This window comes from Coffea eugenioides, chromosome 3 (genome assembly GCF_003713205.1).
Source record: "Coffea eugenioides isolate CCC68of chromosome 3, Ceug_1.0, whole genome shotgun sequence".
Lineage (NCBI taxonomy): Eukaryota > Viridiplantae > Streptophyta > Magnoliopsida > Gentianales > Rubiaceae > Coffea > Coffea eugenioides.
The window spans coordinates 349,433-370,571 of record NC_040037.1 but is presented as its reverse complement, the minus strand read 5'-3'; the positions used below and the strand labels follow the sequence as shown (position 1 = coordinate 370,571).

The window sequence follows — 21,139 nt, the reverse complement described above, 5'->3', positions numbered from 1 at the left end:
GTCTCTCTCTGATGATGCTTAAGCAGGTAGTAGTCCTGGCTAGCAGTGCTTTGAAATGTTATAGGCATTGAAGGAATAATAAGTAGTAAGTTTTGATTTGACCGTATATAGCTAGCTAATAAGGTATAGCAAGTAGTAGTAGACACCGATGGTCGTGTTTCTTTCTTGTTTTGGAGCAGGGGAAGCAGCACTATCTACAAGTAATATCTGTCTGTCACTGTGAGTGACTCTGTGTGTGTGTGTGTGTGTGTGGGGGGGGGGGGGATAAAACTTTTTTGAGTATATCTAAACACCCACACGACTAGTCTTAAAAGGCCAATATACCAGAAATGCACTCATGTCTACTTTGGTCATGAACTCATCCCCGGATAAGGTCGGTCTACTTTGTAAACTTGAGCATCTTTGAAATTGAGGGGTGATTGATTATTCAACGCAACGGCCCCCCTAATTAATAATTACTCATATCCATCGAAGCCCTGGTGAAGTCTCTGCGATGATCAAAGACCATTACGTACTCAGCCAACTCACTGGGGGTCTGGACCTGCCTGCCCTTTGACTCGCTCCGCTCCGCCTAATTGAAATTTGAAAAACATAGGGGTGGGGGTTCGTTCGTTCGTTTCGTCTTTGAAGTGAGAATTTAACAGCTTGCGTCCATTTCCTAGTAAAACTAATTAGGAGTGCATCTTGGAATTTCTGCACGCCGAAAGGGGACACGACTTTAAACTCCTATCGATGCTTCTCGACTCTTTACTACCATGTTGTTGTTTTACTAATAAAAGTTGTCAAGGCGCCATTCATGCTTTGTTGTTTTGTTTTTGTTCTGAATACGCAATTTTGCAGTGGCCCAATATCAATTTGGTCGACAACGGCATTGTTGTTAGTATTTGTTATTTGTTGGGCCTGATAATGCATTGCTAAGATCTTTGATCCACCTCTTAGCCTGTTTGCTGAGGCCGAGTTTCAACCATGAATTTGAAACACTCCATTCTTGCACTGTCACAAATTAGCAACATTTTGGCTTGGAGTTGGAATTTTGTCAAAACTTGGCCCATGTCTAACAGTAAACCGATCCAAATTGTGTATTATTTTATTTGTTTTAAATTTCCACGGAAGAAATAAAAGATTCCCATTCGATTGTTACATTTTTTTTTTCCCTTTTTCAACTCTCATGTACATATATGAATCCAAGGTTTTTATCCTTCCTTTAAATGAGATATAAATTAATATTATAGATGTGATGCTTTATTTGGTTATTATTTTTGCCAAATTCCTTTTTACATTTTTTTCGTTTCCCATTTTGTGTCACCTATATAAATATTCTTTCCAATAAATCATCGCACTTATACGTTACTCCGACTACACTAAAAAGTGTATAATCATTTTTAAGATTGCAATCCAATGAAGCTTTTACCAAGAAGCCATCTTGCACCGTGAAGAGGATGGGAGGGTCAATCAAATACTTTGAACCTTTCTCCCATTTTTAACTCAAAGTACTACTACTATACTACTATATTAATCTTAATCTTAATCTTAAAAAATATGATATCTCTCTCTCTCTCTCTCTCTATATATATATATATATTGCTGAACAATGCTGCATCTCTCATACGAAAAGGACAAAAGCAAAATGGAATTCTTTAACCTAAATTATCTTTGATACTAACAACATAAAATGATTACCTCCTATATTTCTTTTTCCATGAAACAAAATATGCACTTTTTTTTATCACAATAATAACATAAATGACTACCTCCTATATTTTTTTTTTCTTGAAACAAATTATGCATTCTAGATCACAAAATCTTCTAATTTTTATTTTCTTAAAGATACGTTTGAATTAATTGTTTTTGGGGGTGTTTTTGAAATATTTTACAATAGTAATGTAGGTGAAAAACTTTTACCGTATATGAGGTTTTTTTTTAAGTTATTTTTTGTATTTTTGAAAATTTTAAGATTATATTTATTTGTATATTACACAACATTATGTATGAAAATGATCAAGCCAAACGGATGCCAATCCTACTATCGAGCATAGGAGTGCAATCAAGTCAAGCCACTTGTGGCTTGGTAAAAAGCTTGGCGTGAGCTCTGTCAAATCGAGCTCGACCTACTCGTTATACTCAACGAGTCGAGTTCGAACTCCAAAAATAAATACTCAAATGCTCGATGAGCTTAATCGAGTTTTCATATTATATTTATATTATATATTTTGAGAAAAAAATTATAGGTTTATTTCAAAACTCGAGCTAGAGCTCGAGTAGATCGGACTTGATATTTACTCGAGTTTAATCGAGCTTAAACGAGTCGAGTTCGAGTTTAATTTTATTTTATCGAGTTGAGTTTGAGTCTAAATTTTTTTTACTCGTTCGAACTCGAATAGCACTAATTATGATCGAGTTCTTGAGTTCGAGTATGGTGCTCGACTCGATAGTACCTCTAAATTAAGCATACGTCCTTGCACACGTGTTTCGTTACAGGAAAAAAAACCAGTATAGTAAAACGAAGCAAGAAGTTACGGTAGAAACTCCTGAAGGCTTAAACAACAAGAGGACTCAAGAAAAGTCTTCTCCTCCTTTCCATCCTCGGTGCTATTTTATTTGTACTGCTTGCTACTCATTGCTAACTCCCGCAAAAGTTTTTATTAAAAAAAAAAAAAAGAAAAGGAAAACGTATTTGATTTTGAGCAGGCATTTTTTCCTCTTTCTGTCAAGTCACTCAGCTCATAGTTTTTCTTCCTCTTTGCCTTTTCTCTTTACTCTTTTGCAATTTCATTACATTCAAAATTGACACTCCTATTTAATAGGCTAGTTAGATTGGAGCTTTTTCTTCGTCTCGATTTTTATTTTTTATAATTTCTTTTGGGTTGAATTGATCATTTTTGCGGTGGGGAATAAAAAAGGGGAAGATGTTTTTCTCCGGCGATTCATCGACGAGGAAGCGAGTGGATTTAGGCGGACGGAGTTCCAAAGAAAGAGACCGGAAGAAGCTTGTGGAGCAAACTAGGTTCGAGAGGAATCGCCGCCTCCAGTTGCGTCAGAACAACTCTGCTGCTCTCAAAATTCAGGTCTCAAAAAGCCTTCATATTCAGGCTTAACGTTGTGTTACAATATATATACGGTTTGATGTGCAGTACCAATGTCTTTGGTTTTCATTTCTTTCGTTAACTTAGCTGGTTCATATCATTGTGAAAGCTATGAATTTGTGAAATTTTGACATGCTTTAGGTCAATTACGAACTAGGTTTTAGCTTGTTTACGGAGTACATTTTATCTCTTGGTTTTTTTTTTTTTTAAAAAAAAATCTCTTTAGTTTTTTAATTATGTAGTACGAGGCCTTAGATAGAGAGCTAGACTAGCCCGTGGAGGATATTTATGTTTCATTTAGCTTCTTATCGTTATTGACACTGGACATTTGGCTATTGGATGGTATTTATGTTGGGTTTAGGAGAATATACGGAATACATGCTGGATTCAAGTATAAGATTGCGGTTAAACTGGGGATTTTTAGGTTATTTATTTATTTATCTTAACTAAGCTTAAAGATCATGTTTTTAGCGGGTTATTAGGTTGGATTCTGTTAATGAGTGGAAAAATGTGGAGGGGTGGGGTCAGAAACATATGGTTGGTTGCACTAGTGTGTCTTAGGTTAATGAAAACAGCGTGCATATTTACGGGAGGCTGTGAATCGACGCAAAAAGGCCACTCATAAACGAAATAGCAAAAAAGGAATGATATTTCTATATAGGTTGGGAAGCTGTTAATCGCTGCAAAAAGGCCACTCATCAATGAAATAGCAAAAAAGGAATGACATTTCTGTATAGGCTGCTATTTAATTTAAGCATGATCGGGTCTATTATTATCAGGTAGCAGGATTGAGTAGAATCAGAAAACAAAGACAAAAACGTAACAGTGGTACCCAAGCAGGTACCTGGGCATTTACAGGATCGACTTTCGTGTTCTAATCATTTTTGATGAATAAATTTTGGTACTGTGGATTATGATGTATGTTCTACTTCGTACTTGTGGCAAGTGCATTGAGCATTTAAAATAATAAACACAAGGGGGTTATGATAATTACTCCATTTGAAAAGGACGATACATGTAGGTGATGCGCCTGTTGGCATCTGTTTATACACGTTCTTTATCAGGTATCATGTAGGAATGAAGAAAGTTGTCTCTTCGGTTATAAAATCCTTTTTCATCCTTAGTTCTCTCAAGGTTGATCTTGTTCCTCATTCCACCAAGGCTGGATGGCATGCCCATGTTCCTGTGGCATATAGAAATGAATAATATATGCACTCTAAAGAGAAGATTTTCTTGCAACCAGTTGATTTACATTTTTGTGCGTTTTACCCAATTGTTATCTGGAATTTTGATTGACGATCATCACATCATTTTGTCTACAGGACTTGAATTTTGTACGATTTAAATAGTGCATTGTCCCTGTAATCTTTCATCCATCACATAATTGTTGGCCAATCATGTGCTAGAATTGGTGAGCATGTTTGTTTGCTGGGAAAAATTAAAAGGCCTTTAATTTGAGGCTATGAATGAAGGATCCAAGTGTATGACAGGAAGAATTAGTCTTGGATGGGATGATGATACTTAGTCCCATGTCAACATTTGATTCCAAACGATCTGAAGTGATAAGTTGACTCGGATAGTCTCTGCACCTAAAATTGACAACTGAGAAAATCCTATTTTATCTGCTTTTCATGCTTTATTTCTCTGCACCTAAAATTGACAACTGAGAAAATCCTATTTTATCTGCTTTTCATGCTTTAGGTCAAAGGCTATCATTAAGAGTCATAAGTGGTCAGTTGAGTAGAATTGATTAACTTAAGGAAATATGCGAAAACTGGTTTAACACTCATCACATGTTTGTGGTTAGTCACGATATTTATTATGATATTTACTATCTGGCCTCCTAAATTTATAACTAGTCATGATATTTATTATGTCACTTATGCTTTTTCCCCCCTCCTTTCAGACGATGGTTAAGCTTAGCTGCTGTTGATATTGTTATGCTGCATGTGTTGTGCTGGCCTTGGAACTTTTCTTTTGGTGACAGATAGGTTTTTGAAGTTAGCAGAAAGATAGCTTTGAAATATTTTTGTGTTATAATTGTGGAATTGCCTTAAAACTTCCTAATTGACCTATTACTCCCTCTTTTAAATATGTTATCATTTGGAATTCGTATTGTTACCAGCATCAATTTAATGTTGAAAGTTATGTGTGGTTCCTTGTTTAGTTCTCTAATAATCAGAAGATTTACCTTAAGTTCTCTGTAGAATCATTGCCTATTTCATTAGAGAATATTGAAGTAAGTTCACCTCAGCTTGTGACATGAACGTGTTATATGTAGAATCATTGCCTATTTCATTAGAGAATATTGATGTAAGTTCACCCCAGCTTGTGACATGAACGTGTTATACAGTAAAATTGCTTTTAAGGACCCTTGGAACTAGAGCCACCTATTTTTTGTTGAATGTATTAACAGAAGTATACATTGTATTAATAAAGATAATAAAGCTTTGATTGGATTATCCCTAGCATCTCAATTGGGATAATAAAGATAATGAAGCTTTGATTGGATTATCTCTAGAGCCACCTATTTTTTGTTTAATGTATTAACAGAAGTATACATTGTATTAATAAAGATAATAAAGCTTTGATTGGATTATCTCTAGCATCTCAATTGGGATAAATTGATTTTTTTAATCTCTGCAAAACTAGGCCTGTAGGGAGCTTGGAAACTCAATGACTGAAACTCCATTGGTTTGTTGCCCAGCTTTGACTAATTTCTTGTTACAGAAATGCTTTAGAGGGAGAAAGCTTGTGGAGGCTGAACGTTCAGAAGTCCGAGAGAGGTTTTTTACCAGATTTGGCAAGCACTTCCAGAATGTGGACAGGTATGCTGTTGGTTCCTCATTTTGATTTTGTTAGTTGCTAGAATGTCTTATTGAGGTCTCTGTTTTTGTAGTTTAATAAGTAAGGCCTTATTGTTCCCCCCTTTCTTCAACTGTTCTTTCATATAGTTCCTGTTCCCTTTGTGGGGCTCAAATTATTTATATAACCTTTTTCAACATAGTTTGATTCTTCTTAGTTTCATTGTCCAGGCAATGCTTTGGTCCAGATTCTGATTTTCTCCGCTGGCTACTTTTCTTTTTTAACCCCAAAAATGCTGCTGATTGTTCTGCCCTTGTGGAAGTTTGTCAGTTGCTTCAGAAGTTGGATCAAGATAATGGTAAGTCAATAAGTAACTTCTGACAAGATTTTTCGACCAATCAACTAACGGCTTATCATGTTATGTCTTCAAGTCTGTTGAATCATACGAATTATCATTAAATATAATTTTGATTAACTTGTAAGCATGCTTTAATTGGTAGCATGCTATCGGAATAGTTTTCTGCCATACTTCATATATAGCTGTAGAAATGGAGTGGTATGTCCTTTTCGCTCAATACTCAACTTTTCACTCCATCCTTTTAGGAGCGATTATCTCATATCTGATGAATAAAATGCTAATATAGTGTAACTTCATATTAGAATTTGCAAAACCTGTCATCAACTTGATATAAATTTAAAAGAAGTTACTGGAAAACTTACTCTTTCTGTGATGCCTTCAACACTGCAAGCATCTTTTTAATAAGCAGATTCATTTTGACGGGTGGCTTGTTAGCATATTCTTTTGGATTTATTTGCAAATTATCTTAATTTCTGTCTCTCCCTATCTATCTTTTATTTATCTGTCTATCTATTTATCTACGTGTGCTTCATTTTCATGCTAATGCTAGCAATGTTTATCTGCAGTGCTAGATATTATAAGCCTCTTTGCTGGTGCTGACTATCCATCCAATAAAGCCCTGGTGGAGTACAGGGTTAAGAAATTTGCTTTGGCATGTATTCAGGCAATTTATGAGAATAGGTTTGTAAAGAAACCCTCATGTCAGTAGTTTCTCTCTCTTAAAAATTGTTAGTTCTCTTTAAATGCTTCAAGTATTGTTGGTTTGCTGTGCAAAGGCTATGTTATAGTATTGTTTGTGCATGGACATTCCTTGATGTCTTGCTGAGCTGCTTAATGTCATGCACTGGCCATCATAAAGCTGATTTATTTCTTTAATCATATATAATTGTTTGTTTTCTGGTAACAGCTAAACACATTCTTCCATCTTTACTAGTGAAATGCAGTGCTGGAATAAGTGTAGGAGCTTTGCACGAGCTAGTGACCTTACAAAAATCATATTAGTTAGCTAATGAAAATGGAATATACGGCATACAATGCTCCTGCCTGAGTGCTACTAGGAAAGGGATTTGTTTTTAATTATTATATGATGTCTCCAAAATCTGTATCAAACTATGACTTTGTTGACTATCTTCCACAAATGTCTGTTAGTGTGTAATTAGCATTTGTAAATATAAGTGCCACCCTGAAGATGTCACATGGCCTCGAAATTCAGACCAAGTTATTTTTGAAACCTTTCGACGGACTTTTCTTCAGAAGTTAGTTCTTGAAACGGTAAATTGCTTATATCAGTTGTGACTTTTGCACGATCCAGTTAAGAGACCAACTAATGGCATATAAACATGTTGTGACTTTTGCAGGATCCAGTTGAGAGACCAACTAATGGCATCTAAACATTCTGGTGCTCCAGCAATTCTCTTGTTAGATGCATTACATCTATTGATTGATGACAGACTTCCCTGGGCTTGTAACACAGTCAGCTATCTTTTACAAAGAAATGTATTTTCCATGTTTAGAAATGTCATTCTGACGCTGAAGGTAAGATCAACCTGATATTCAGAATGGATTGCCTTTTGTTTTCAATGGCTTAGAGTTGTAATGAGCTTTATTTGGTTTACCCAACTACCCATACAGGAATTCAAGCTTGAAGTTGTATTTTGTATTTAACGTATGTGGCTCCTAGATTTCAAGTGTTCTTGGTGTTTGGATTTTTCCTTATTCTGGTTTTTTATTGTATGTGACTGAGTCTTGTCTTCTCTTGGATATCCTTGAAGTTCCTTCTTATGAGATGTATCATTAATAGTTGCATTGCTGTGGATTACATGCAGGAAGTAACTATCCAGGGCCTTGTTGGTGATGTATCTTCTTTGGAACGTGTTCTGGCCCTCATTATATCTCATGTGGGGCAAACACCTTGTGTTTGTCCGAATGTTGACCCAAGTTGGAGTTTCTCATCCCAGCTTCTTACAATTCCTTTCTTGTGGCGTCTTTTTCCGCATCTAAAAGAGGTAGACTAATTAATGATAATTCATTAACAATCGGTGTCATTATATTCTGTTTCTTGTCAAGAATTTGGGTATGATTAGATGTTGGGAAAGTGGGCTTCATTGCAGTGGAGTGACTTCTCAGTTTTGCATGCAGTACACAAATATACGTAGCCCTTATCTGCTCTGTATTGCTTTTATTTTGCTACAAAAGCTTTATGCTGTTGTAGCCTGATTCATGTATCCACTCTCTCTTTGTACTTGTACTGCTACACAGGTCTGTGCTGTTCTTCAATTGTTTGGAGTATGTTATGCTGTGATTATCTGCTTGCATAGTAGTTAACAGCTGCTTTTATTGTTTATCTAGACTTTTGGAGCTCCTAGGTTGAGTCAGCAGTATTTCCATCAGATGGCCCTCTGTGTGAAAAATCATAAGAATGTTCTACCTGAAGATATATCAAGTGATTTTCCTAGTTTCGCCTGCCTTCTTGGAAATATATTAGAAGCTGCTGGAGTTGCTTTCGCTCACCCTGAGTCATTTGATATGGTACAACTCAATATATTTTTACCATTTTTTAGTAGATTCCTGGGCTATTTGTGGATATAAACTCCCCAATATGTTGTGGCTTGGCTCCATTGATGGTCTGCATTATCATTTGCTTCCCACGAAAATATATTTTTTAATCTTCTTTGAAATAATTTTACTTGAAAAGTTCTACTTATCTCTTGATATTTTACCTTCCTTATAGATTTGCTTTATATAATATCATTGAGGAGAAGTTAATTTCCCAATCAAAGGAGAGTAAGAGCCAAATCAATTATTTTCTTGCTTGTAATGCCTCTTTTTTTGGAGACATGTCTTTGATTCAAGTACCTTGCCACCTCTTTTTCCTTCTGTTGACCCGGTACCTTCTGTCCAAACAGTACTTTCTAGTATTTCTTGAGCTACCGCTTCTTTATCCTCAAATCGTTGATGAGAATTGAGGCAGGTTCAGCTGATTCATCCCCTCCTGTCTGCGTTGACTATCATTTATTAGTGAAGGGCTGTCAGTTTTTTTCCATAGAATGATAATAGTTTTGTCTTGCTCCATCTCTACATCAGTATGTTATTTAGGTGGACTTTGAACCTATTTGTAATTGGTTTGAAGTTCCTTCCTTTTTCTTCTTCTGCATCAGGCTGTAGATTTTGTGACTCTTGCAACATTTTTGTTGGAAGCAATTCCACCCATCAAAACATTGAATGAAGGAGGTAAACAAAGTAAGTCTTCATAGTACACTTTAACTTACCGTAGGCTTGATTTTTTTATTTGAGTGCATTGTGATACTAAAATCCTGGACTTGATTATCCACAGTGTTTTAACAGAATTGCCTCTTTTAAATTTTGATTCTATTTCATATGTTTGTTTCAGATTCCAATACTTATGATGACGAAATGCTTGTTGATGATGAACGAGCAGAAAAAGTTCTAAATGGTGATTTGGAGCTCCAGATTTATAATGCAATAGATCCACGCTTTCTTTTGCAATTGGTATGAAACTTAAACAGTCCAACAATGTTTAATGTGCATGTTAAACTGAGTTGTGAGATTCTGTTTCAGAAATATTAATTGAAACTTTTTGTCATTGCTGAGCAGACAAATGTTTTGTTGGGTGGGGTTTCGCTTGCCAATAATTCATATATAGGTGGGCCCAATGATAAAGAGGCTGCAGCTGTTGGTGCTGCTTGTGCTTTCCTTCATGTTATGTTCAACATCCTGCCTCTAGAGCGCATCATGACTGTGCTAGCTTATAGAACAGAGTTGGTTCTTGTGCTTTGGAACTTCATGAAATGCTGCCATGACAACTGTAAATGGTCATCCTTGTCCAAGCTGTCTGCATATTTGCCTGAAGATGCACCTGGTTGGTTACTACCTTTGGCTGTTTTCTGCCCTGTTTACAAGTAAGAAATCTGTGGTTTGGCATCATCTATTCTTGCATTACATGACATTGTATTGTGAGTTAATTGACATCTCATGTTTGTATAAATGCTTGACCAGGCACATGCTTATGATTGTTGATAATGAAGAGTTTTATGAGCAAGAGAAGCCACTGCCACTGGATGATATCCGATGCTTGATTGTTATTATAAGACAGGTATTCTTGTAGAGGTTGGCTAGTAGCATTCTGTTGTTTACCACTTGGTGTTTTGAAGGGTTTTATTTGGGGATGTTTTAGTTGTTGAAAAGAAGCCTCACTTTTTTTTTTTTTTTTTTTTAAATCTGAATTCATTTTTTGGACTTTGCTAGCTGAGCACACTTCAAACCCCTAGTCCCTGCCAAACAGGCAGCCGGGCATTCGGGATTTAATCAGCTCATAGATAGCTTCTTCTATGAATTATGTAGATGTTGTTTTATCTCCATATGTTTGCAAACATAGTAGTTCAACAAATATTCAAGTCCATTTACTTAATAGGCAATCCACCTCTCTGTTACTCTTGCCTGTGTTTGCCAAGGGATCAACTTGACATGGGCTTAGCTTTTGCATTTACTCTATTGAATGTGATCTCTTCAAGTTCATTCAGGACCTTTTGCTTTCTTAACTCTTAGCATTTTACTTTAAATGACCAAGAAAGACGTGTTTTAAGCTATCTTGTATAACAGAATCAGAACTATATTAAACTGACTAACAATTTTTTAATAGCTGCCCACTTGTTTGCATGTCAATGTCAAAGCACAATCTCATTGAACCAGTTCTCTTAGATTTGAAAGTCTGATGTTGCTTCCTGGATCACTAAGCTCTTTGCTATGCTCAAATTCTCAATAGAATAAAATTCCTGACACTGTGGTGATATCCTGGTGCATTTGCACTTTCTTTTTGTAGGCCTTGTGGCAACTCCTGTGGCTGAATCCTGTGGCACCACCTAATTTTTCCAAGTCCCCTGTTGACACCTTTGCCATGAAGAAGCACCCATTGGAATTTCTTCAGCATAGAGTTTGTGTTACAGCTTCTGAGCTCTTGTCGCAGGTATATTTTACAAAAGTTTTGGATGATCTTGGTTATGGTTCTGTTTGTTTTTCCAATTCTAAATATTTCTCATGCATATGCCTTTATCATTGCATCTTCCATTTTGCCTCCTCCTGATATGATTCAACTTTTTAGTTGCAAGATTGGAATAACAGAAGGCAATTTACACCCCCAAGTGATTTTCATGCTGACGGTGTCAATGATTACTTTATCTCTCAGGTATATGCTTTCTAACTTCACTTTCAATAAGTTGATAGAATTGCCCTCCCCCCCCGACAAAAAGAAAACCCATGAAAAGACCTCTAGTTGTTAATTATGCTATTTATTTTCTCCAGGCGACCATGGAAAATACTAAAGCAAATGATATACTAAAACTAGCTCCCTTCTTGGTTCCATTTACGAGCAGAGCTAAAATATTTGCGGTGAGTTGCTTATCCATTGATTTTTTCATTCTGTCAGTTTTTCTGTGTGCTTGCTATCTTCAAAGAAAATGATTAAATGTGGATTTATTAATTCCTAGTTTTCTCCCCTTTCTCTCACAAAATGTTGTATAAGGAATTCTGTTTTCCTCTGATTATGATTTTACTGACTGCTGATGAGAGTCATTGTTGGATCCATCTACCAGTCACAGCTTGTTGCGGCAAGGGAAAGGAATATACCTCATGTCCCCTATGTTAGGAACAGGTTCAGAGTAAGAAGAGATCATATCTTGGAAGATGCTTTTGATCAGTTGAATGCCTTGACTGAAGAGGATCTTCGAGGACTGGTGATATTTTTGTTTTTGTATTTAGCAGTTCTGAACTATATAAATTACTATGTTGAGTCCCTTATAAAAGATTAGCCGCTTTGCCTTCATACCTGATATGATCATCATCATTGTTTTTGTCCAGATTCGTGTTACTTTTATCAATGAATTTGGAGCGGAGGAGGCTGGAATCGATGGTGGTGGTATTTTCAAGGATTTTATGGAAAATGTTACTAGAGCAGCCTTTGATGTACAGTACGGATTATTTAAGGTTGTGTCTATGCAGTGACTTTAAGCTACAAATATGCTCTTCATCTTTATGCCGATTTATGCATGTGTCGTCATATGTGTGGACGTACCACACATCTGAAGTCGATGGCATGAGCACATCATGAAGGAACCTGTTTTTTTTTGTAGTCCACAGTGGTCCATTCATGCAGCAAACTCTCTGTCTCTCTGTCTCTTATGAAAATGAAAATGCCCATGTACAATTTATGCATGTATGAATATTTGCCTAATTAATTCACTACATAATCATGTTTTTGGTCTTTTTGAAGGAAACGGCGGATCACCTACTGTATCCCAATCCTGGATCAGGACTAGTACACGAACAGCATCTCCAGTTGTTTCACTTTCTTGGAACTGTTCTTGCTAAGGTAATGATACATCTGTACATTTAAAAGATAAATGCTTGTCTTTCATGTCGCGGCATCTGGCTTTCCAGCTCATCATATACGTGAATTATAGAATTGATTTGAGTACACTACATTTAGGGAATGGATCCAAAATGTGGTGGAAAATTTTCCTTGACCATATTCTGTAGCTCATAGCTAACATTTATGTCTTGTTAAAAAAAAGGGTGTGAATTATAAAAGCTAATCTGGGTATCTGTTAGTGATTTTGAGATGATAATTTTTCCAGGATGAACCAAGTGAATCACACGATTGTGTTGACTGGAGGGGGGGGGGGCGGTAGTTGAGGAGTAGGACAGATTTTAGGAGGTTTCAGAAGGTTGTTTGCTCTTTGTTGAGGGAATCTGTATTGGAAAGATTATGCCGTCTTAGTGTTGAACCTTTCTTTTCATTTTTTGTCACGTCTTAGGAACATAAACAGGTGCTTGACATGACAGACAATTGGAAATGGAGCCTTAGAGGGCATGTGGCTCTTGTATCGCTGGTGGCTTTAAAATATTGAAACCACCTGCCCATGGTGACACAGAATCTGGGTGCATTGAGTAGTATAGAAAATTGAATCATTGAATAGGCCTGAAGTCCAATCTTAAAGTAACTTTTATATGGTTTCATACCCAGATCAACCTGCCAATTGACTGGTTGTGTACTTGGTGATATGACGTGGAGCGCCATGCTGAGCAGCTTTTGCAAGCTCCCAAAATCACCCTTTTGTGAGATGTTCCTTAGTGGAACCATTGCCGGTGATTCAAAATTTGGATGCTACATCATCCTAATGCAAGCTTGTTAATATGATATAAATTTTGGAAAGTTTAGCTCTGCCTGCTGCTTGTACTAAGACTCAATTCAAGGACCGAGGCCAAACAGGTCATTTAGCCATTACTGAGCCCAATTTGGTTCCACGTTTGATTGGAATTAGTTCACCAGACAAAGAATTCAAATATTTTGCCTGTACCTACAAAGATATCATTTCCATTCTGCAACTCATTCTAGTTGCAAAAAATGGATTTTATGATTTACACTTCTAGTCTAGCTTATCTCACCATCCTCTGTATGCAGTATTTTTTACACATTATAATAAGTTCTGTTTTCTTTTCATTGACTTGCAATAAAGGTCAATATGTTGAACCAGCCTGTATGTGTGTTGGCCTGGGGAGGCTGAGTTTTAATGCTTAGTACTTGTTGACACTCTTCTAATGGGATGGTCTCTGGGTTCGTAGAGTTGAGCTTCAGGTTACAGGATGGCAATTTATCAACCAAGATTCACCATTGAGCATTTTTTAGACCATATTCATTGTACTTAATTGGTCACTGAGTTACTTGGTAGACTTAGCTGGTGTAATCTTTTATGATAGGTAAACAACAATAAAGATTTGCTTTATTCTCTGTGTGATGGATTAAATTCTTCTCCTATACCAGGCACAGAAACATGGATTGTCAGGGTCCATGCAAATATTGAATATCACTGCACATTTAACACTATATTCTGATTGCACTCTCACTAATTTATGGATCTTTTTCAATTGTCTAATTTTTTGTTATGATCAATTGTTTCTGTAATTTCCAGTGATTGCATCTGCTCGAGTAATTCCTAGGTCAGAATGATTGTTTTATGTGGTCTTTATTGCTTAAGTATGATATGGGTTTTTTGTCGTAGGCAATGTTCGAGGGAATTCTTGTTGATATACCATTTGCAACCTTCTTTCTGAGCAAATTGAAGCAAAAGTAAGGCACTCAGTCTTGCTTCTAACATGTTCTAACATTCCCTTTTCATGATAAGCTTGTGTAGGGTTGGGTGGTTCGGGGGAACGGTGTGTGAGTGAGAGGTCCTGAGTTTGAGACCTCCCACTTACACTTAAAAAAATGGTAAAAAAAAAGGATACTTGTGGAGGTGTATCCAACTTGAAAGCTTAAGAACAAAGTAATAACTTTTATCAGTCAAGTTTATATCTTGATACCCAAAAATTGCGGCATATACTAGTCTCTGGTGTTTGTGAAAACACCTTGGACCCGAGGGCTGAGTGACATGCTTGCTAGTGAGATCAATTGACCTCACCTGGTTGGTAAATTGAATTTTAATTGTTATCCTATTTTATCCACCATTAACTTTCACCAAGAATGGTATGAGTTTGACCAGTGTCAGATGAAAATAGGAATTTCTGATGCATATCAGAGGATGTTTAGTGATATAGAGCTGATTTAGTAAATCTAGGCACATAGAATTGCAGCAGTATTTGATGTGATGTTACTTCTTCGATGGGAAAGAGTTGCATAATGATTGGGCTGATTTGGGGTAGAATGGAGAATGGGGAGCCAAAAAGATGGCTATCTAGTTAATGGCATGCTACTTTGCTTTTGGTACTTCTCTAAAATGGGGCTTCTTGATGATGTTGCTACTCAGGTACAATTACTTGAATGATTTGCCTTCCTTGGATCCAGAATTATATCGGCATCTGATATTTCTGAAGGTGATGCTTCCCTCTCCTGTGTCTGCTTTATTGTGATTATTCACAAGGATCATTTATGCTCAATGGAAGTTGAAGGTTCATAAATTTGTAGAAAATTGTTAGTTTCTCTTCCCAAACCTTTCATGAGATTTTCTGTATTCTCTCTCATTTTGTACATGGCAGTAGCAACCATATTTTAGAGTTAATTTCAAAAAATTGGGCAATGGAGTGTATGATAGCATCAGAGATGATGATAACTTTTAATAATATCATTTCTACCTAAAGTAGAGTTTGTCCTCGAATCTCTCTCTTAGTGATTAGAGGAGTGTTATCTGAAGATGCTCCATCTTTTGTGTTAGTATAGAAGCTGCTTTGGTGCAAACTTTTCCTTCGTTGTTTAAGGCTTTTACTCCAAGTTATTTTTTTTGCCTTAAAAAAAAAACTATCGAGCAAAGAATGCCTTCCTCTCTTACTCCATGAAATATTTGGAGATAAAGAAATACATCCCTAAAGGGTATGAAGATAAAGAATAGAAAAGATATTATTGCCTATAAAGTTCATATGTGCCTCTTATTTGGCAATTCTTTTTATACTGTCTTTTTGGCGTTTGCAATTGCAGCATTATGAAGGTGATATCTCAGGGTTAGAGTTGTACTTTGTTATTGTCAATAATGAATACGGGGAGCAAGCAGAAGAAGAGCTGCTTCCTGGGGGAAAGAATTTACGGGTGACAAATGAAAATGTCATCACATTTATTCATCTTGTAGCCAACCATCGTTTGAATTTTCAGGTGAATATCCATCTTATCATATTTAGGTTTTTGCGTCTGCGTGTTTATCTCTGTGTTTGCATTTGTGGGCTGTTAGATGGCCCTCCACTTTGATCCATGAAGGCCTCCCTCTAATTGTTAATTTTTTCTCCAAGGTTCATGTTTAAAATTATCACTGTGATTTTCAGATACGCCAACAAAGTTCTTATTTCTTGAGGGGGTTTCAGCAGCTTATACAGAAAGAATGGATTGACATGTTTAATGAGCATGAACTTCAGGTATTTCAAGCCTTGAAAATCTTAAATTTCTGTCGTGTTCAATTTTGTCTTGTTATATGATTCTACTTTCAACTATCAAAACTATATAAATCCAAGGTCAGCAATAAGGTGTTGTATCATAAGTTTTTATATTCCCCAGTTGTTTTTGAAAGCAAACTTGTCTAGAATCATGGCCCAAATTATGGTACAATCAGCAATATTGGGTGTTAAAACACTTGCTGACCTGTCAGTGACAGCTTATGTCTTTGCGGTCATAGTAAGGAGAAGAAGTTATATGCAGTAGGCGGGAAGGCACTCTGCCGCCCTTAGAAACGTAATATGAATCAGAAAACATGATATGCACAGGATATTAACAACATTCATTTTATTTGCTCTAGTTCATGGTGAAAGTAAAGGTATTTTTATGAGGGTATGGTGAAAATATTGTGAACTTGTGAATATTTGGAATAAATACATACACATTCAGTGTATGATAAATTGAGAATTTTCATGTATTATTCTTGATATACCTGGAGTTGTGGTTCATAGCTAAAAAAAAAATCCCTACGTATAAAGGACTAAATCATTTTGTTGTTCATCCTTTATGAGCTTGTCCCAAATTGCACAAGTCTTGTCACCTGAAATGGAATGAAAGATAACTGTGTGGTGGTGTCATCTTGTACCTCGAAATTGGCAAAACTGTTATGTTCAAATTAGCTTGATTGCTGTTGATAGGAATCAGCGGTAACAGTGATGTGAAAGGCTTTTGCTTTTCTCTTCAAGGACCAATCAGCTTTCTGTTAAAGGAATACCAAAAAGCAAATTCTAATAGGAAGTAGTGAGCAAGTATTTATCTCCTCGTACATGCAAGTAGATTTATACTTATTCATTTTGTGCAACATAATCTCATTCAATTTCTCTTCTATTTACATTACTGCAATGATTTTCCGTACTCTCCCTTCTCGTTCACAACTGAGGTTATCTTTATGTATGAGTCATTTGGGTGTCAAAACCCAGGTAAAGGAAGTGGGAATAGAGAGAGAGTGTGTGTGTGTGAGAGAGAGAGATGGCTGGAAAATTGTAGTATTCACAACTCATGCATATGCTTGATTTGATCGTGAACAATAAGATTGAAAATTAGAATATCTGTGAGCATGGTATCCTGTTGCATAAATTTATTGTTGTTATTATTTTTTTTAAGTCCGAACGTTATAAAGAGATGCCATTGGTGTTCTATTGAACTAACAAAATTTTCCTCCTCTTCTTCTAGCTTTTAATATCTGGATCAGTTGATGGCTTTGATCTTGATGATCTTCGAGCTCATACCAACTATGCAGGGGGCTATCATCAAGTAAATCTCTCTCTCTCTCTCTCTCCAGTTCTGAAGTTACTAGGTCTTCTGCGTTGAATTGAAACATTCTGGTGTTACATGGTTAATGTGAAACATTTTCTTTAAAATTTCTATGCTACTTAAGATTTACTAGTTCAGTCTGGTTTTAATATCAACTCCTTAGTTGGTTTCTTGTCTTTTGGATGTTAGATAACTATTGCATCTGACAATTTCTATTAGTGAAGCAGAAAATACTTATTGGTATAAGGATGAACACAAAGTTTGCATACTGTGCTCATTATTGAACTTGTGGACTTGTAAGCTGGACTGTGGACAGCAATTTCATAAAATACAATGATATTTACTCATCCATTGTTAGGAAAGTTCCAAACTTGGGATATGAATGTTAATGAATGGCACCTGAGAGTCCTCTATCCATGATCAGTTGAGGCGATTGCTGTGTCTCTGGATGACCGGTCATTGATTGCTTATTTTCAGAGACTAATGATTTTTATAATTATCAAGCATGCTCTTTTATTGGTTGCTTTTCGCTGTTGATAAACATTGATCCTGACTATAGTTCTGATCTGCAGGAGCACTATGTCATCGAGATGTTCTGGGAAGTTATCAAATGCTTCTCTTTGGAAAATCAGAGGAAATTTTTGAAGTAAGTTGTGTCAATGAACTAATGGATTTTTTTTAGTTCTTCCTTCCAAATTGAATGCACTTTCCAACTTGGTATATTGATTTAGTACTTCAGGAAGAACATTTAGGAGCACGCGGGTGTGTGTACCATCATGTGTGGCAGAAAAGTTAATGACATGCTCTATTAATATTATACCACCCTTTCCATGTAAACACATTAGCCTTTAACTCTCCTAAATGAAGACTGAAGGAATGATATCCAAGCAAAAGTAGCTCACTTGGGGAGGGCTGTCTAAAGAGAATTATCCTTTAGTTGTATCTTCTTCCGAAACTGAGTGTCACGTCACCTTCGCCTTGGTCATGTCTAAGGCTTGACCCAGTTTAGGAAGTCAATACAATATTGAGTTTTCTTCTCAAACTATGATGAATTTAATTACCAATTCCCTTTGGCCGGAAGGGTGATGCCTGGATAAATTTTGTCTTCATAACTTGTCAACTTGCAATGCAATATTTAGTTTTCTACTTGATTTACAATGAAGTTAGTTCCCAATATCCTTTTCCCAAAGGATGATAGCAGGAGAGAGTTTGCCTTCATAGCTTGACAACTTGTAAGTTGTGTCTTAACTAGTTTGGGCGGGAACTCCAATAGTTACCTCCCCGAGCATCATTTATTTTGGTGATTGGCAATTTTCCCACTTTTTGTTTTGCTTTGCTATTGAAGAGTTTTTATACAGAAGTAATATCAGATACTTTTCTAGATTCTTTCTTCCTAACTTTATTCCTCATTCTTGTTTGCCCTCTAGCTTGTATTTGACTATATGTAAGTGTGTACACATCTACCTGCAACATTTTTTGGGTCTGAATAGTTGACCTTTATAGGTTCAAGAATTACAACCAGAGTGCCCTTCAATATATTTTTTTTTTTGGGCTTCTTGATGTTAAGGTATTGCATTTTACTGTGATTTGTGTCCTGTACCTCAAGATCATGGAAAAGTACATTTATATGTCGAACTAACTCAAAACATGTTGCAGTATGCCCATGTGGTCTATTTTACTATTGTCACTTCTTCAAGATATGAACTACTTTTAGTTAGCACAGCTGAATGAACATTGCTTGTGCTTTTTTACTCAAGGTTTGTTACTGGGTGTTCTCGAGGGCCCTTGCTTGGGTTTAAGCACTTGGAGCCGTTATTCTGCATACAGAGGTATGGTTGGTTTCCGATTATGATGTGAAATGTTATACATGCTAGATGCTCTGCTATTTACATGTCAATCCTTAATGACATTTCCTTCCTACTCAATCAGGGCTGCTGGCAGTGCTTCTGAAGAAGCTCTTGACCGATTACCAACAGCAGCTACTTGCATGAATCTTCTAAAGCTTCCTCCATATAGAAGGTTTTCTTTACTTTGAGCTGTCTGTAGATGATATTCTCTCTTCTATTTTTCTTGTTTGTAAGGGCGTATGTGTCCTCTGTATTACGAGCGTATCAAGCCCATATGCCTGGAGAACTTATATTGTAGCTCTGAAAAAGTTGTCCAAAGGGCATACTTTTAGTAGTTTCAAAATTAGGCATTGCAGGTGTAAATTTTGTTAGTTGCTTATGTTGTTTATGTTTCATTTGGCTTGATACAGCAAGGAGCAGATGGAACAGAAGTTGCTATATGCCATTAGTGCAGCAGCTGGTTTTGATCTGAGCTAATAGAGAGTTGAATCGTAGGGTTATCACGGTAGAGAGTTCCAATTGAAGCAGGCGGAATTCTCAAGTGTATTGGATCAAAGGAAATAATTGGTTTGAGGAGAGCATGTGCTTGGTTCGATTTGAGTAGCATTAGGGCCTTTTGTGGGTAAAGTATACGCTGGTGATTGTCAACGGGTTGACCAAGTGAAAGCCCGAACAGCAGCAAGGGGAGGCAACGTTCAACTTCTCCAATGTGCAACTGGATTCTGTGTGGATACAAAATTTGCTGGGCTGCTTGGTCTTTAGATGTACATATGTTGGGGTAGCAATGTAAATCATCTTTGAGGAGACAGGCAAGTTTACATGTCAATGGCCTCCTGCGAGTAGGTCTGGCTGGGAAAGTCGGTTTGGGGTTGTAAATTTTTTAGAATCTTATATCTCACATAAAATTCTCGTCAATTAATGGTGGCAGGGGGGGGAGAACGAAAAAAGGTTGCCAGACTCTTCTTGAATGATAGCGTGCATTATAGCATAATGGATTAAAAGCTGTGCAGAAGGAAGTATGTACTAAGAGTATGTATGTATAAACTTTAAAGTAAAATTGCACAACCAGTCCTTTATATGTTGCATTTGTATTTTTTTTGGGTCCCTTACTTTCAAAATGATGCAAGTATATCCCTTACAAACACAACAAAATGGACCATTTTGGTCCGCAGTACTATCTGCTTATGCTTAGCCTTTGATCCTACATTTCTAGTATTTGTAATGGAGTTTCGTAAACACCATATTTGCTTAAAAGCTTAACTACGACACTTTGAAGCAAAAATATAATAATGTACGCTAGAATCATTACCGGTTCGTGCAAATCCCAAATTAAAAGTCTATTAATTTACTTGTCCAAGTTGTTGCAAAACGGTCTCCAAATTTTTTGTTTTATTGAACGTGCATGCATGAGCATGAATCAAGTGAGAGTGGTGGACGAGGAGCCTAAACTCCCATGTTTTTACCAGCTGCTGGGACTCGATGCATAAAGCTGGAGAAGGACATCAAAGAGCAGCTAAGGAAAATGAAGACGTCCTCAAAATCAATCACGAGTTTGTAATTGGTATGCAAATAAGAGGATCTGCAATAATCGACTTCGAGGCGCTCGCTGGCCTCCTATAATAATTCCTTAAATTATAATAACGGAGTGAAATTACGGCAAACAAACAAGAGTAGAGTAGGCCAATGTTCGAATGTGACATCACAACTTTTTTATTTATGGAGAAAAAAAGAGAGTCCGAAAAAAAGAAAAAGAAAAAGAAAAAGTCGGGTTTGGAATTTGGATGGTTTGTCCGTGGGAAAAAGG

The 21,139-nt window shown here is 36.5% G+C and overlaps 1 protein-coding gene across 1 annotated transcript; it reads left to right on the top strand.

Annotated features, from left to right (window-relative positions):
• The first annotated feature begins 2,601 nt into the window (after positions 1-2,601).
• LOC113765221 (E3 ubiquitin-protein ligase UPL6) lies at positions 2,602-20,518 on the top strand. The gene is made up of 26 exons (XM_027309317.1): positions 2,602-3,065; positions 5,814-5,911; positions 6,119-6,246; positions 6,813-6,927; positions 7,605-7,782; positions 8,073-8,252; positions 8,596-8,775; positions 9,405-9,486; positions 9,638-9,756; positions 9,862-10,166; positions 10,264-10,360; positions 11,087-11,230; positions 11,366-11,449; positions 11,566-11,652; positions 11,856-11,996; positions 12,121-12,246; positions 12,533-12,631; positions 14,322-14,389; positions 15,066-15,132; positions 15,731-15,901; positions 16,069-16,158; positions 17,408-17,488; positions 18,061-18,134; positions 19,246-19,317; positions 19,418-19,507; positions 19,746-20,518. The coding sequence occupies exons 1-26, from the start codon at positions 2,907-2,909 to the stop codon at positions 19,810-19,812; spliced, it is 3,102 nt and encodes a 1,033-aa protein (XP_027165118.1). The 5' UTR covers positions 2,602-2,906; the 3' UTR covers positions 19,813-20,518.
• The last annotated feature ends 621 nt before the right edge of the window (positions 20,519-21,139 follow it).

Bases quoted from the DNA above. Each gene is read 5' to 3' on its own strand.
- LOC113765221 (XM_027309317.1), top strand. From the start codon at position 2,907: ATGTTTTTCTCCGGCGATTCATCGACGAGGAAGCGAGTGGATTTAGGC. The intron at 11,653-11,855 runs GTGAGTTGCTTA...TCCATCTACCAG, and splicing joins GCAGAGCTAAAATATTTGCG to TCACAGCTTGTTGCGGCAAG. The intron at 19,508-19,745 runs GTTTTCTTTACT...GGCTTGATACAG, and splicing joins AAGCTTCCTCCATATAGAAG to CAAGGAGCAGATGGAACAGA.